The sequence below is a fragment of the Pavona decussata genome, unplaced genomic scaffold, assembly GCF_977016875.1.
Source record: "Pavona decussata unplaced genomic scaffold, jaPavDecu1.1 SCAFFOLD_84, whole genome shotgun sequence".
Taxonomy (NCBI): domain Eukaryota; kingdom Metazoa; phylum Cnidaria; class Anthozoa; order Scleractinia; family Agariciidae; genus Pavona; species Pavona decussata.
Window position 1 is genome coordinate 1,235,742 of NW_028145502.1, and position 16,950 is coordinate 1,252,691.

General features: G+C 39.6%; 1 protein-coding gene across 1 annotated transcript; it reads left to right on the plus strand.

Moving 5' to 3' along the window:
- Nucleotides 1-1,103: 1,103 nt before the first annotated feature.
- Nucleotides 1,104-14,168, plus strand: LOC146475330 (uncharacterized). The gene is made up of 15 exons (XM_085115724.1): nucleotides 1,104-1,236; nucleotides 1,414-1,461; nucleotides 3,258-3,336; nucleotides 3,850-3,929; nucleotides 4,549-4,620; nucleotides 4,748-4,806; nucleotides 5,309-5,421; nucleotides 6,336-6,821; nucleotides 7,125-7,185; nucleotides 7,835-7,952; nucleotides 8,608-8,757; nucleotides 8,848-8,940; nucleotides 9,626-9,718; nucleotides 10,024-11,491; nucleotides 11,798-14,168. The coding sequence occupies exons 1-15, from the start codon at nucleotides 1,114-1,116 to the stop codon at nucleotides 12,001-12,003; spliced, it is 3,249 nt and encodes a 1,082-aa protein (XP_084971850.1). The 5' UTR covers nucleotides 1,104-1,113; the 3' UTR covers nucleotides 12,004-14,168.
- The last annotated feature ends 2,782 nt before the right edge of the window (nucleotides 14,169-16,950 follow it).

The following is a 16,950-nucleotide window of genomic DNA, read 5'->3' on the forward strand; positions in this document are numbered from 1 at the left end:
AAGCCGCGATCAAGTCTAACCATGGCCGCTTTAGTAATGTCGTCGCGCCAGCGTCGCAATGGTCTCTCTTAACTTCTCTTTGTATCCTGACTATTCCTGAGGTCGCCATTCGATGCATGTCAATGATTATGTTTGTCAGTATATTGGGCTACCTGCCCCGCCCACTTCTATTTCATAGCTGCAATGTCCCTGAAGATGTCAATCCCCCGCTTTAGTACGCTCACGAAACAACTTGTGTGGAGATGAACTGTAAAAACCATTGAAATCCTTATTATTGCATTTGTTATTGGATACACCGGAGTGCATATGATAGAGCATAATGGGAAGCAGTTTAGGAGCATGTGCCCCCTCCTGGCCTTTCCTCCAGTGCTGCACTGTCAGGGGAAGACACTTCACTTGCATTAGCGAATTCAGGGAGGTATGGTAAAGCAATATTTGTTGGAAGGCCAAAAATAGATTTTTTTTAAATGAGGGGTTTGGGCGAATAGGGCCAAAGCTACCTTAAAATGTTACGGTCAAGCTGCACCACACAGGCTTGGTCAACTTGAATTGTGTTACCGATTTACCCATAAAACTTAGTAAAAACAAGTGAGTGTGTTTGGAAGGACCACTGCGGCAAAATAAAAGCACCGGATCCTGTAGTAAAGGATCTAATCAGCAACAAATTCTAGAACAACTGAATAATGCAAAGGAATGCAAAGTCTGATTTCACGGTAGGGGAATATATTATTCCAATATTTCGAAAGGCATGGCCTTTCTTCCTCAGGGTATTTCTAACCGTGAAATCAGTCTTGCTCAGTTTTTGCATCACTTGTTTGTTCCATAAAACTTATGGATAAGGGGGCTAGTTTCCAGAGTTTCTGAAGAAACTGTGGCTGCTGAGTTGATAGACTTGTGTTGATAAAACCAAGCATCCATAAAACTTGGCCTGTGCCTGGCTCTCACATGATGGGGCCGGCGAACAGTTAAAATCTGAGACGTCGATCTTCGCGTTCAGTTCTAGTTGTGTTTCGCTTCGTTTCGCTTTGCTTCAGTGCGCAAAGTAGCCTCGTTTGTGATCACACCCAACGGAGACTGGGTTCCACTGGAAAGGCGGGAAATAAAAAAATAAATATGGCGACGAAGGGTTTTCTCGTAGGAGATCACAGTATTCGTCCTCGGCGCCCAGTCAGATATGTTGCTACTAAACAAGCTACGAAATCAATCAAAAGAAAGAAGAAGAAGCCAGAATGGGATGTAAGTAGAATTTTACGTTATAGGAATAGTTAGGAAACCACAATCATGAAATTTTAAGCTTTATATTTGGCCCTTATAAAGTTCGATTTTATGTTTTGTCAGTAAGCCATTTAAAAGTAAGCTCTTTAAAAACTTTCATAAGCACTCTTTTTAAGCTTACATGTGACTTAATTTCAGAGCACGGTTAATGACCTGAATGTTCACAAGGCGACCAAAGAAGAACAGGTATTGTAATAGCTAATAAAACAGGATTAGGTCAAATTAAATGTTTTTATTCATGCAACTTTTGACGATGATGTTGAATGGACGTGTTTAATCGTTAAGCCACTTCTCACGAGTATTAAACATGTACAGTGTTTGATCTTTATAAAGTCTAGCTGATAGCATAAACGCAGGCACAAGCATAGTAAATTAGCGTTTTAGAGCTTTTGTTTATATGCACAAGTGGTCAAATTTTATCAGGGTGGGGAGGATAGGTAAGGGCAGGAAATTACAACTTAACTGAGATATTCAGTTCAAACGGCCCACTTCTTAAGAAGTCCACTAAAATGATCAAAAGTCGCCATCACAGTGAGATAATCGAAGGGGTGCCTGGTAAAAAGCCCTAAGTGACTTCCAAATTGCCTTGTATTCACTTGTGAAAGAAAAGGGGAATTTGACCTTACATCACAAGTCACTTAGGGCCTTATTCCATGCACTCCTTCAATTGCTGTCTGCCTGGCTTCCCCTCCCCCTCCCCCTTGGGCTTCACATTGATAAGTACATTGACTTACTGACTTATTGCTTGTGAAAACAACCTGGTATTTATCCTTAAAAATGCTCATATTGTACGGTGGTTTTATTAGAAGCCGGGACCAAAGTTAGCCTTTGGAGAGATTTAAAACCAGTCTAAACAAGACAGATTAATGAATAGTGCCCATCTATTCACCAATAAAAACTCTCCTACTACAAAAATTAATGAAAACCCTGGTTGTATCATGTGTAAACCAGATTTTAGCTGCCCCGTCGAATATGAGGTAGCCTTGCTTTTTCCTTTAGTGCAATTAACAATTTATTTATTTAGCTTCGCCTAACTAAAATACAGATACAGATCTATATGTATGAATGTGTAAAAAAAAATTTTAGGCAGGGAGACCACTAAAGCCTAGCCAATTACAGCGGATCCCACTTCATACTTAAAAACTAAAGCTACTAATATATAAACAAGAAAAACCAAGAGGAAAAAAAGAAAAAAAAAGTGAAGTTCATATTGCTAGAACCAGTACGTCTGCGGGCACAGTAGAGTCCTTGCTTTGTTGCACCTGGGACAGATTGTTCTCCAGGTTCTGATGTCGTCAACGTTGTACCTGTAGGTTTATTGTAATATTGAAGTAGTAAACTTTTAAATGAGGCTAGAGGGATGTGGCTTGTGCGAAGCTCAGAAAGCAGAACATTCCATGTGCGGCACGCAATCTATATCAGTTTGTTACTGCATCATTCAAAAATACGCATTTACTGTAAATTGCAAAACTCAGCTAACACCAAGCATGAAATATTTTTGCACAATTAAACTGTCTAGTGATACCCTGTTTGTGACCACATTTTGAGCATTGTTAAGTGATCACCACATCAATAAGAGGTACAGCAGTTGTGGAAAATAATTTTTAGTCTTTAATGTAATATAAATTGCTTACTCCAAGGTCAATTCAATTCAATTCAATTCAATTCAATTTTATTCACACTTATTCAAAATACAATATAGTTTTATGGTAAGAAAATAAACATGCAGAGCATTATATTTAAGTGATTTAACCTTCTAGGGAAGAAGTTGGTAGTGGCCAAAGGAGCAAGGCTTTCGTGTTGGCCACTAGCTCTGTGCAGTTAGTAAGGGAAAAAAGTGTTTCCAGCTAATACATAAGTATATAGTACAACTTACCGTAACCCATAGTGCTGTTTGAAGGATTGCCTTTGTAAGTGGAAATTCAACACTTACATGAGTAACCTAGTTTAACATTTATATGCATTGTTAATTTGTTTTCAAGATCAAAAGACATGAACTTCACAAATCCAAAAATGCAGCTAAAGTTAATTTACAAAGGCAACTGAAAGACCAGAGTTTAGGTAAGATGTTTAACCATGTTGAGTTAAGGGTGAAAGCCATAAATGGTACGATGTGATGAAGTCAGGGGATTATCAAATTTCCATGCACATATATATCATAGAAATATATCCAGGTCACTACTTAAATTTATTTAAAATTTTCACCCCCAAAATTGCAAGTGCCATCAAATATTGGTATTCAGCTCTCCAAAGTAAAACAATAAAGTTATTTGTATTATTAGGTCTTACTGTTTTTGCTTGGAATTCCAATTGACTTACTTGTCAAACCTCTATGTAAACAGTCTCTTGGAATGCAAACCTCTTTTTCAAATCCCAGCCAGAAAGAATGGTTTATCCATTTTACCCGGCAATGTCTCTCAGTAAGGTGTACCATTTTCAGTTTTTCTTGAATGTACATGTTAGGTAGACTGTCTTACAGTTTGCTAACTCTGAGACAGACCAGATAATTTTTATTATCTCTTTACCACTTACAGTACCAGGCTGAATGCACATTCTTTTTCTCACGCTTGCCAGAGTCCACTATTCAGACTCCAGATACTGTTGAAAGACGTAAACTTGCTATTGTTCAAGAAGTTTTGTATGGTCATGACAAGGTAATACATACATGTATCAAAAACTGCTTTACTACCTTTCAATAATATGCAAACTGTGAACTTCAAGAACTGAATTCTCACTGCTGTCAATCATCGTAGGAAACATCTTAGAAAACAAAGAAATTTGGCTGAACAGGCACCTCAAAGGTTATGTTTGTCTGCTATAATTGGTGGATCTCATTACCCACCTTTTCACTTTCAATTTTGATTTTCACATCAGCTTCTGTATTAGCCTTACCTTTGACCTTGGTCATTTACATACCTGGCCCCAGTTGTTCAAAGGGTGGATAACTTTATCCAGTGGATAAGTCATTATCCGACAGTTTCAATCTGTGCAAAGATTTCAGTATTTCCTTATTCACAAGTGAATATGAACAGTCTAACCAGAGCTCAGTTGGGGAGTGTACGAAAACCTTGGACAACATTTAACCTGAAGTATATTTTGGACGCTGAAGAGTGCCTTATCCAACGGATAAAGTTATCCGGCCTTTGAACAACTGGGGCCTGTGTTAACTGAGGTTCACATCTACTGTACCAGTCTTAAATTTAGCTTGGGAGAGCATAATTTCCAGTAGTGGGAAATTGAACAAAAAGACTAATTAATCATAATTCCTTTCAGCTCCAGGATGTCCTGTCAGAGTCAGACAAAGCTATGTCAGTTGTAAAAGATTTATTTGGTGATGATCCAAAGGTAACAATAATTATTACTGTATATCATTATTATATTTTTTTGGTAGTTTGTTGTAATATTATTGTCTGACAAGTCACTACCTCTTTAATATGATTTTGCTAAAATCAATTATTTTTATTTTTTACAGAAATTCATGGGATTTCCAAATATCACTGCTGCCCCAAGTTTGCATGGGAAAGAAAACAGGTATTTACTAATTAAAGCAAACACAATTTTCTATCGTTTGTGATCACATAAATTTATTTAGATATTGCCAACCTTCAACCTTCCATGGCTAATTGCTGACCACTGAGTTGTATTACAGTATATAAATTACTATGTACAATCTCCCTGATCCTGGTGTTGAAGCATTTCATGGGCTTTCTCTGGTTTAGTTACCAATGCAAAATAGTAAGTCTTTAGGCTTAAATTTGCTTAGTCCCTCAGACTAATGCACAAGGCTTTGGAAATGTGTCTCTGAGTTCAAACAAAGATCTGCAATAAATTATTGATGAGGTACAGTAGGATATTTAGTTGTCTACTCACTCCATTCATCCTGGTTTTCAGCAAAGGCATTTTGTTTTTAAATTTACAATTAATAGCAAAGCGGTTTAGTGAAAATTTTATTTTGCACTTGCTCTCAACTTATTCAGTTTGACACCTTTAATATTCAGTCACCACATTGTACTGAGAATCGATTTATTGTTAGATTTGTTGTTGGTCCAGTGGCTGAACCTCCTGAAACTCCAACTCACCTGTCGATGTTGAGTGATTCTGTTATGAGAACACCGGCGTTGAATGAGCTTTCAGATGACAAAGAAGGTGGGTACAGAACATGAGCCATTCCTGAATCCTGATTGATATATTTTCAGGAGGTGTCTGGGCATTCTATGGATATCTACTTTTTTGGTCAACATTCACCCTGGATGTCCAGTTTTCAATGCTTGGCTGAGAGCCTTCTTTCAATTCAATTACCAGGCAGCATGCTGTCCAACTGGCACTCATACATATCTCTGATTTCCTTAATAAAATGCAATATTCCCCACCCAGTCCCTGGATGCAGGGTGGATCCAGGGAAGATTTTGGGGGTTTCAACTGCCACCATGCCAAGTTGAAGCTGCAGGACATATGCCTTATTTCCTCATCTACATTTAAAAGATTTGGGGTGTAGAACATGCCCTGAGCCTCCAGAGACTCATACTCATTGCTTATCCCTCTTTCTTAAATTTTTGGATCCACCCCACTCACCCAAGGACATGTTGAAAATTATGGTTGTACACTGCAAGCCCATCCACCCACCGTTGCATTTTTGTGCACTTTGCATTGTCTTTCATGTCCCCTCCTTTGTAGAATCATATTTGCAGATGGAATTAACATGATAATGATTTGAGACCAGCTACTAACAAATTAACTTCCAAATCTTTAAATCCTGGGCCAGGTTGTTCGAAAGCCGATTAACGCTAATCTAGAATTAAAAGTTAATCTAGGTTTTCATCCCGCTTGTTAAAAATGGTTTGAAAGGATAATTTTAAGCTGAAAACTGAAGACCAAAAATCTTTTTGAAGAACCTTTATTGATTAGCAATTAACCTCGAACCAAAGTTCACGTTAATCCAGGATTAGCTTTATCCGGCTTTGAACAACTGGGCCCTGGCTGTTGAGTAACTTGCTTGTTAAAGAAGTACTACTAAATGTCAAAATAATTTTTGTTTCTTGTCATGTTGTTTCTACACAAAGAACTGTCTCCAGGAACACCAACTGATGATGAAACGAAGCACCCAAGTTCTTCCTTCCAACCAATGCTGGATCTTCAAAGATTTCAACAGTATGTGACTCAGGAACAGAGCAGATATGTGGAAAACCAATCTCAACCTCTTCAAAATGGGCGTGGCCCTGACCATGCGGTACCATATGGGCGTGGCATTGACCATGTGGCACCACATGGCAGCATGCAAGCAGGACTTGACAGGCCTCAGGATAACCCTGATGAGTATCCAAAAGCATCGCAGCTTTATGCCCATTTGCAAACTGCCGTTCCTTCCTCAACTGATGCCAGGGTCATTGACAGTGGACTTGGAGCTTTCTCAAGTGAGCGTGGTTCTGAACACATGGTTGCACAGGGCAGTATAGCTTCAGAAGCTGATCATGCTAGTGAACCATCATCTTTTCTAAGCCAAAAATCAGCAGAAATTATTGCAGGAGGTCCCAACTTTGTGATGCCAGGTACACAATGAAAACCTATCACAATTTTAGTTTATATTAATTAAAGCAAAGGAAATGATGAGAAATAAGAAAAAGTTTTCTCATTGTCTATTTTACTATAAAGAATCTGTGTTACTACAATGATGATCTAAATGTGAAAAGCTGCCTTGTTTGCAAGAAATTCTGTAAATGCTATTTAACATTTGCTCTTTGAACTTTCTCTGACTAGGTGCAATTAAGCATCCTGTAAGTACTGTATTTTCAGTTTATTATAAATTTTCTAAGTAAAAAATGCTTATTATTGTATCTATTTTCTAATGTCAGTGACTAGTGGAGAAACAACTGCAAGCAGTATGATTCCACCAAACATCAGACCATCATCCAGGTACATTGTAGTTAGTCATTGGCAGAATGACAACAGTTTACCAGTTTATTTTAGACCATCATCATCATTATCATCATCGAGGTAAATTGTATTCACTGGTCATCATTATCATCATTGTCATTGTCATAATAATCATCATCATCCAGTTACATTGTTTTCAGTCATTGGCGGAATGACAACAGTTTACTAGGTTATTTTAGACCATCACCATCATCATCATCATCAGCAGCATTATCATCATCATCATCATCATCATCCAGGTACATTGTATTCACTGGTCATTATCATTATCATCATCATCATCATCATCATCATCATCATCATCATCATCACAGTACATTGTATTCAGTGGTAGAATGGCAACAGCCTACTACTATTTTACTTAAACCAACACAGGGCTTTTTAAGTATTGGGTTTACAAACACAACAATGCCTATCTCTGAGAATATATTTATTTACAGATTTTCATGTGAATTGTTTTCTGTTTTCCGTGATTGTTCGTCCTTCCGAGCCATTATTTTGATGGGATACTACACAATTGTTTGACATTCACCATCATAGAATTTTTACTCCAGCAAGAAACAATCCTATTTCCCACACGTTGTCATTTATTTGATGTTGATTTAATTCTTTACACTTGTTTCCAAAGAAATCCTGATGCAGAACAACAGGCGTCAAGCAAAACAAAGAGGACCGCTAAACAAAATCACAAACCAACATCAAATTCTTCCTCAAGTGGCCTACGAAGTCTTGATGACTTGAAAAAGGTGAGTTACATTGTGACAGGTTTCATATTTAGTGTGTCCTGACATTGAATACAATGGACCTCTATTATGTATACATAATAGTGAAGGTAAAGTCATGCTTTAGTCAATGGCAGCCTACACCAAACATGGCCCCAGCCTACATGTAATGTGGTTTGAACAAAGAAAATTGCCACCTCTTGGGATAGGATAGTAGTTTAGTGAAGAGTTATTACCGGTATTTTTTGTTTTGTTTTTCCTACTGATTTGATGGTTCCCACTTGCTTGTGTGCGCATGGGAGGGAGGGGGGGTGAATAAAAGTTTCTTGTCAGAGAAAGTGATACAACAATAACACTCAAGACCAGTGCTTGAACCACTGGTGTTGAGATCAAAACTCCAAGGTCCTAACCCAGCCGTTTCATTGGTAGGTAGGTAATGGTGGTGTATTGCCAATTGGCGTTGGTTCGTCAATAAATAAGTTGTTATGATAATTGCCTTAGACTTCCGCTACTTTGCCTTAGCTCCGAAGTGTAGTTCAAAAGTGATTGAAACCCCTAGTCCTAATATAACTAACCAATGGACCAATATGTCCCCATACGAAGAACGTGTACACTGTATGTGACTTACTCGAGTGTCATTGTGTCAATTTCAAGAGCTTTTAAAATCCTCACTTACTAGATGGTGGAAGAACTGGAAAATGAGATAGCAGCGTACGAATCTGAGACAGGTCGACAACAGACTGGCGTACCTACAGCGTCTGATAACTTTAGTGGATACACTGCATCACTTATCACTGCGGTCACCAAACTGATGAGTTACTTAAAGGAGGTATTGCATTGTTGAGTGATCACATTCGATTCCTTTGGCTTCCTTGACAGTCTCATTCTCAACTGCCCTCTCTTTTTTTCTGCAACATAGAGTGAGATTCAACGGAAAGCAGAGATAGTCATGAGGGAGCAAGTACTCCAAGGATTTGAAGAACAGAGAGTTTTGGTTGATGCCTTAACGAATGTGAGTGTTTCCTCGAGTTGTTGATTGTTGCGGATGACCCCTTTAAAAATGTTTTGAATGAGGGCCACTTGCTGTGGATACAATGACTAATCACATTGGTGTGATGTCTTACGACTTTACCGACTTAGTTAAATGTAGATGTAGATGCGGTGTTTAATGTTTTTCTCGTATGCTAATTTCCAACGTTCACGCGCTTTTCCAGGAATGTTTTTGAAGCCGTTCAAAAAATCGCAGCACGTGTTTTATCGGGTCTCAAACCACTCGGCTGCGCTTTCGTGGTTTTAAATCCCGATGAAACACTGCTACTCGTGTTTTAAACATCACATATTTTTTGTGCAACAATGGGCTCTTTAGATCTAACTGGAAGTGTGAGATTGAGTAGGACTTTGCACATGCTTCAGATTGTCACGGCATTCACCCTCCTAGAGTATTCTTCTCTTCTTATCAGAAGCAGGAATGCGAGAGTAGTGAGGTCTTGATAATGTAGACTCTGATCTTGTACTGAAAGCCCCTTACCCTGATATATATTGGTGGCAGTAAGTTAAAAAACTCTTCACAGGTTGACATTTAGTGTTCTTTCGTTAGTTTGTACAAGAACTAAATTGTGTAAGGAATGTAGTATGTCCGCTTGGTTTTGATTCCAACATGATTATGGATACGTCGAAATTCAACAATCTCCTTTTAGGACATTCTTCATACCCAAGAACAAAGCCTGGCCTTGCAACGTGAGCTGCTTGAATACAAGAAGAACACAGATGAGCAACTGCAATATTTAAAGGTAATGTAATATTCCAATCACTATTACACAAAAACGCAAAATTAATGTTTCAGACTTTGAACCCTACATAGAAGAACCGTTACACCAACCCGTTGTTTTCACCAGGTCATTATCAGGGCTGCCTTCTTTCTCCCAAAACGGTTCTGACAGTCATCATCAAAAGAGTCCTTTAATCCACGCACCAGTGCCACGACAACATTTGTATGATCCATAGTTGGTCAGGTTGAACGTTCCAATGTAGAGTTTTAAAACTTAAGATAAACTTTACACTATAAATTAATAGTTTAACATTATTTCCTTTATAGAGAGAACTGTTTGTGGTACTGAGAAGCCATGAGTACCAAGCATTATCCAGTAGTATCAACACACTGTATAGTTTGAACCCTGTGGCTTTGAAGCAAGGGGCCTTTGATGCTCTACAGCCAAAGCAGGATGACAGTCGTAACTTTGAGTACCTTCCTGGGGCCCCAATTTCTAAAGCAAACCAAGGAACGGAGAACGAAAGAATTACAAATGGCCCAAGAAGTGATTTCACAACAATACCTTCTTTTATACCACTTGCAACATCCCAAGGTCAAGGCATTCCACAGTACTCTAGCATGCAGAGGGCGGATTCAGCATCACCTGCACAGGTTTCCCAAAGACGTATTCAGCCAATGTACACCTATAATGATGCCAACAACGAGCCATCTTCTGTCCCACTTTCTCCTTCCCATAGAATGAATGGAACATTGCAACAGGGTACCCAAGCATCTGTTAAACCACTGGGCAGCAATCACCTCACCCAGCAAGATATGCATGTTGTTGCTACTGGGAATTTGAATGGTCTCCAACATTTTGAAGTTTCTCATGATTCTGGATTGGCTAGAGGACAGACCTTTGGGATGAGTGGCCATGGTCAGATAGGATCTAACATTCTCATGTATCCACCTAGTCAAGGTCCTTTCACACAAGTAGAGAACAAAGTAATGTCCCAGATGTCTACAGCTGGTGTCGCTAGTAGTAAGTTAAGCATTCCTCCAGTACAAACCCAAACAGCCCAACTTAGTAGTGTAGTGGGGTACTCTACATCTACAGCGTCTACTGCTCCTCATGTAAGGAATGAATCAACCTTGCTTAGTACTTCAGTAAGTCAGCCAGCACCATTCACAGTCCCTCTGGAGAGAGACCAACCAGCCAAACCTAGTATAGTAGGAAACTCAGCAACATCCACAGCTCTTCCACTTAGAAACGAATCAACAACATCTGCAGCTCCTCCAGTAAGAGACGCACTCTCTGCACTTGGTATTACAGTGGGGCAACCAACATCCACAACTCCATCTTTGTTCAACCCTCATCATCTAGCAGCCCAATCTTCCAATTATGCACAGATGAAAGAAAACATACAGCCAGATCAACCAGTCTTGAGGACCATGGAGCCAACACGCATTGTTTCACAATGGGTTCCTACACCTTCTGACGGTGCTCCTACAACGATGTCACAGCAGGTTCGCTTAGAAACACAACAAGAAACTTCTATTGGACTGCCACAACATCAACAACCCCAGCAACAGGTCCAAGTTCAATCATCTGCAAAACTAGAGCATGCACCAAAATCCAGAGGTTTTGTTCCAGTTTCAAAGGCAATTACCAGTGGTCTTCCAGCTGGTCATCAACTGAGGGAACGCCTGCAGAATCTGGCTAACAGGCAGAAGAGTTTGGCAGCTAAAACTAGTGATCACAATGTTGGCAGTGCATCAGCACTTTTCCAAAGTAAAGGAGATACCAGAGGAGGTAAAGTATGAAAATGTGTTAAGCTCTTGATTCAGAACGTTACTGGCAAATTAAAACTTGATTTAATTAGGTTATGCTGTACTGACATATCCGCCCAGATTTCCTCAAAAGGCCCTAGACTTCCCGTAGAACAGCTGGCATTTCCAAGTGCAGCTGGATGAATTCACAATGACAAGTAATCAATGAACATATTTTCTTGATACAACTACAACTCACTTTATCCAGGAGCTGTAACCACCTAAAATAAACACCGAAGAACAACCAGCACGGGTCTAAAACATTTCAAAATGTTTGATTTTGTTGTAGTGCAACAGCCTCGCCCAACATCTCCTCACGTGCACTTCAAAGATCCTCCAGTTGCTGGTAAAGAAGAGCAGACGCACTCTCCTCCTGTGTCACCCATCCCATACAAGAATGCTGCAATCTCTAGGTCAAGTGCCCCTCCTGATAAAAGAGTTGTGGTTAATCTGCCAAATGCTTGGTCAGATGTCTCGTCGACAATTTCGTTGTAATACTAATGGAAACGGTACATCTGGTGTGATTGGATGAGGGTGGCCCTTTAAAAGACTGATTCATCTTTAGTGAAGTCCAAAAATATCCCTCTACGACAACATATCATCATCATCATTATTAATGTTAATAATTCGATCGTTAGGATCGCTGGGACCTTAGCAACAAGAATGCTGATGTTAGCTACCGAAACCTTACATTGTCTTCATTGGCATTATTTGTTCGTCACTATAGATACACGTGAAATAAACATTTATATTTACCTCTGTGACGTGAACTGATGATATGAAAATGTATCAGTTAAAACCAGAGCAATTCTGGTAGCCACCTGTGGTATTAACATTTTGTGATTCTTACGGTGACCCCTAACAACCAAAAGCATGAAACTCGCGACTGACCATAACGTTCTCTGACTCTAAGCACCAGTTTCTCCAACGCTAGTTAATAGTCACTTCCCAAACCTGATGACACTTTCCGAGTATGAGCTGTAAGGATTCTGTTCATTGAGCTGTGTAGGTCAGTACAACTGGTTTAACATAAAGCGTTAATTTCCTGTACTGACTCACATACTCACATTACGCGATTATTATACACAATTAAAGCTGTCCTATACTTCACAAAACGATTGAGTTATTATTTATTTACAACTCAACATTCTGCTGGCGAAACACTGAAAGGCTCTTCACTGAAAAAAAAAATCTGATGGAAAAAAGATTACTTGCGTGTATGCAATCAATTTGCTAGAAATAAGGAATCCACCCTGTGCGTAAATGTATTTATCGATATTAAATTTTCAAGGGAACGTGTTTAATGTGCAGAATTGGCTTAAAGGCTATGAATAGTACACAATACCCGTCCACAATTTGACAAGGACATGGGAAGGGACATGAATGAAACGCTTCTTTCCCTACGATGCCTTCGGGCGACTTGCCAGCTTTAATATCAAAATGGCTCCAAAAAAAAAAAAAAGAGAGAGAAAAATACAGCCGACAGCGGTACCTCTGGACACTGTGCCGGAGCGTTGTACCATGACGATGCACCACGAGATTTCGGCCCGCGGTTCGCTTATGCCAGTTGGAGATGGTTCTGCGCTGCTTTCCGATACCTTGTCCCCGACAAGACAGTGAGGGAGAGAAAAGTCGGCCCCTAGACCATGTGAGACAGATCCCTTTCGTTGGAACCTCAGTTCCACCTTACTGACTTAAACTGAGATTCAGCCTTGTATATATATGACAATGTAGTAATTTTGCCTTCCATGTGGTACGTTTTGAGGTTTGAGCATGCGCACGGGCTAAAACGACAGAAGGATGACTCGTGGTCAAACGACCTGTAGTCTAGGAGGTACCGCTAGTCTTAGACGCCTTTTACCTTATTTCATTCTTACAATTTTCCATTACCGTTTTCCCGAAAACGATTGCTCCTTCGATGGATTGTTGACATTGTTAAGAGAATCAGGTCGTCACTCGAAGAGCTCTGTGAAAGCCGTTGCTTTTTTTCTGTTTTTGGCTATTTAGTCAACACTTATTACTGTGCTATGTAATGAAAATGTGCCACGTCTGTTTCTACAACAACTCAGATGCTAACTTTCGCCTCTTGATGTCTGGTGACATCAATCCTAACCCTGGACTGGTTTCTGTTTCGACTGCTGGTACGATCAATTGCCTCGTGATGAATGCCAGAAGCTTAAAAAGTTATCACAAAGACAGCACAACAAACTGGCGATCCGTGTGTAACCTCCATCGCTCCAGGACCTGGTGTACGCCGAAAACTCTGACGTTACATGGGTCAATGAGACATGGTTGAACCAAAATATCAGCAAGTCTGAAATATTGCATTCTGGCTTTACAATTTTACAACAGCCTCCTTGAAAGCTGTCAAAGAATTTAAACCTGAATCGGAAGGCGAGCAGCAACAGCTTGAGATCATTTTTGCAAAAATTACTACGCTTACTGGTCAAAGAATTTTGTTCTGTTTTTGCTGTGGGCCACCCAATGAAGACCCAAGTTGGATGGATGTATTCGATAATATAATTTTCTGCATGAAGTTTGTGAGCAGTTCGATAATATGGTAATTTCGGGTGACTTTAATTTGCCAGACATCCTCTGGGACTCCATTGACAGTGCATCGGGTGTTAATGAACTAGCCTTTGTTAAAACCTTTAACGACCACCCCTTGACACTTCAATAAAAAACAACATACTATACCTTGTAATCACGAGCGTGCCGAACCGTGTCAATGTAACCGACATATTGTCTGGAAAAGGTACGGGGATTTTTACAGACCATAGCGTCATTATTTTCCAGTTTAACGCTTTTATAAAAGCCCAACCAAAAACCCTGAGATTTGTCTACGATTATGCAAAAGGCGGCTTCGAGGGTCTGCGTACGGCTCTGTCAACAATTAACCTCTCTTCGATCATAGCCAATGACGATATAAATACTTACTGGCATCAATGGAAAGACACATTGCACAGACCAAGAGGCTTAAGGGACAGAATCCCATACCTTGGATGTCTGGTGCCATACTTAAGGACGGTGCCTACTAATACCGAAGTATTTTAGTGCGGCTTATGACTACGCGGGAAAAGCAGATCTTAGCAAGGCCTCTTGGAATCCAAAAAGAAAATTGGGGGTAACCACGCATTTTTCAGAGATAATTAAGCAATAATATCTCTAAAAAGCGCCAAAATATAAAGGAATGTATGGGATTTTTTTCCTAATTTGAGGCTTAATTATCTCTGAAAAATGCATGGCTACCTCCAATTTTCTTTTGAGATACCAAAAGCACTTGCTAAGTTCCGCTTTCTCCGCATAGTTTTAAACCGCGCAAAATTATCCCTGTATTAGTAGGTACCACCCATAGGAAACCCGAGTATCTCGAGATGCGCAGAACGTATGCGCAGTAACAATAGTAGGCACCGTCCTTAATTTGATCAGACAAAAGCTGAAACTATCTCCTTCGAGCCACCGTAGGGAAATCATGCACCTCCAACCGCACCACGTGGGCTCCCTACTAGACGACGGAAAACAGGTGGACATGATCTATATGGCTATGTCTAAGGCCTTCAATAAGTTGATATCTTAGTTGATACAATTACATCAGTATTGACAGTTTTTGACGCATTTCTAGCCATTTTAGAGGACTTAAGTTTAAAATTTTTCCGGGGGAGCATGTACCTACCCCACCTAGTGGTCCCACGCTGAGATATGTCCAGGATCGACCTTGTTAGCAAGAATTTGCTAGCAAATTATTTTCGCAAAAGTAACAAGGATTTTCCTTGCTAGCTAAAACCGTTCATTACAAATATCGCAAGAATCGCAAGAATAACAAATATAACAAGATTCAAGACTTAGAAGAACTTGGAGGCAAGAGGGGCCCCGAAATCACCGCAAATATCGCAAATATCGCAAAAGTAACAAGGATTTTCCTTGCTAGCTTAAACCGTTCATTACAAATATCGCAAGAATCGCAAGAATAACAAATATAACAAGATTCAAGACTTAGAAGAACTTGAAGGAAAGAGGGGCCCCGAAATCCCCGCAAATATCGCAAATATCGCAAAAGTAACAAGGATTTTCCTTGCTAGCTTAAACCGTTCATTACAAATATCGCAAGAATCGCAAGAATAACAAATATAACAAGATTCAAGACTTAGAAGAACTTGGAGGCAAGAGGGGCCCCGAAATCCCCGCAAATATCGCAAAAGTAACAAGGATTTTCCTTGCTAGCTAAAACCGTTCATTACAAATATCGCAAAAATCGCAAGAATAACAAATGTAGCAAGATTCAAGACTTAAAGGAACTTGAAGGCAATAAGGGCCCCGAAATCTCCGCAAATATCGCAAATATCGCAAAAGTAACAAGGATTTTCCTTGCTAGCTAAAACCGTTCATTACAAATATCGCAAGAATCGCAAGAATAACAAATGTAACAAGATTCAAGACTTAGAAGAACTTGGAGGCAAGAGGGGCCCCGAAATCCCCGAAAATATCGCAAATATCGCAAAAGTAACAAGGATTTTCCTTGCTAGCTAAAACCGTTCATTACAAATATCGCAAAAATCGCAAGAATAACAAATGTAGCAAGATTCAAGACTTAAAGGAACTTGAAGGCAAGAAGGGCCCCGAAATCCCCGCAAATATCGCAAATATCGCAAAAGTAACAAGGATTTTCCTTGCTAGCTAAAACCGTTCATTACAAATATCGCAAGAATCGCAAGAATAACAAATATAACGAGATTCAAGACTTAGAAGAACTTGAAGGCAAGAGGGGCCCCGAAATTCCCGCAAATATCGCAAATATCGCAAAAGTAACAAGGATTTTCCTTGCTAGCTTAAACCGTTCATTACAAATATCGCAAGAATCGCAAGAATAACAAATATAACAAGATTCAAGACTTAGAAGAACTTGAAGGCAAGAGGGGCCCCGAAATCCCCGCAAATATCGCAAATATCGCAAAAGTAACAAGGATTTTCCTTGCTAGCTAAAACCGTTCACTACAAATATCGCAAGAATCGCAAGAATAACAAATATAACAAGATTCAAGACTTAGAAGAACTTGAAGGAAAGAGGGGCCCCGAAATCCCCGCAAATATCGCAAATATCGCAAAAGTAACAAGGATTTTCCTTGCTAGCTAAAATCGTTCATTACAAATATCGCAAAAATCGCAAGAATAACAAATGTAACAAGATTCAAGACTTAAAGGAACTTGAAGGCAAGAAGGGCCCCGAAATCCCCGCAAATATCGCAAAAGTAACAAGGATTTTCCTTGCTAGCTAAAACCGTTCATTACAAATATCGCAAAAATCGCAAGAATAACAAATATAACAAGATTCAAGACTTAGAAGAACTTGAAGGCAAGAGGGGCCCCGAAATCCCCGCAAATATCGCAAAAGTAACAAGGATTTTCCTTGCTAGCTAAAATCGTTCATTACAAATATCGCAAGAA

What these genes read in the sequence shown, in the direction of transcription:
- LOC146475330 (XM_085115724.1), top strand. Translation starts at nt 1,114, where the DNA reads ATGGCGACGAAGGGTTTTCTCGTAGGAGATCACAGTATTCGTCCTCGG. An exon ending in AGAAGAAGCCAGAATGGGAT is followed by an intron (nt 1,237 to 1,413) that starts GTAAGTAGAATT and finishes ACTTAATTTCAG; the next exon opens with AGCACGGTTAATGACCTGAA. An exon ending in TGGTTGATGCCTTAACGAAT is followed by an intron (nt 8,941 to 9,625) that starts GTGAGTGTTTCC and finishes ATCTCCTTTTAG; the next exon opens with GACATTCTTCATACCCAAGA.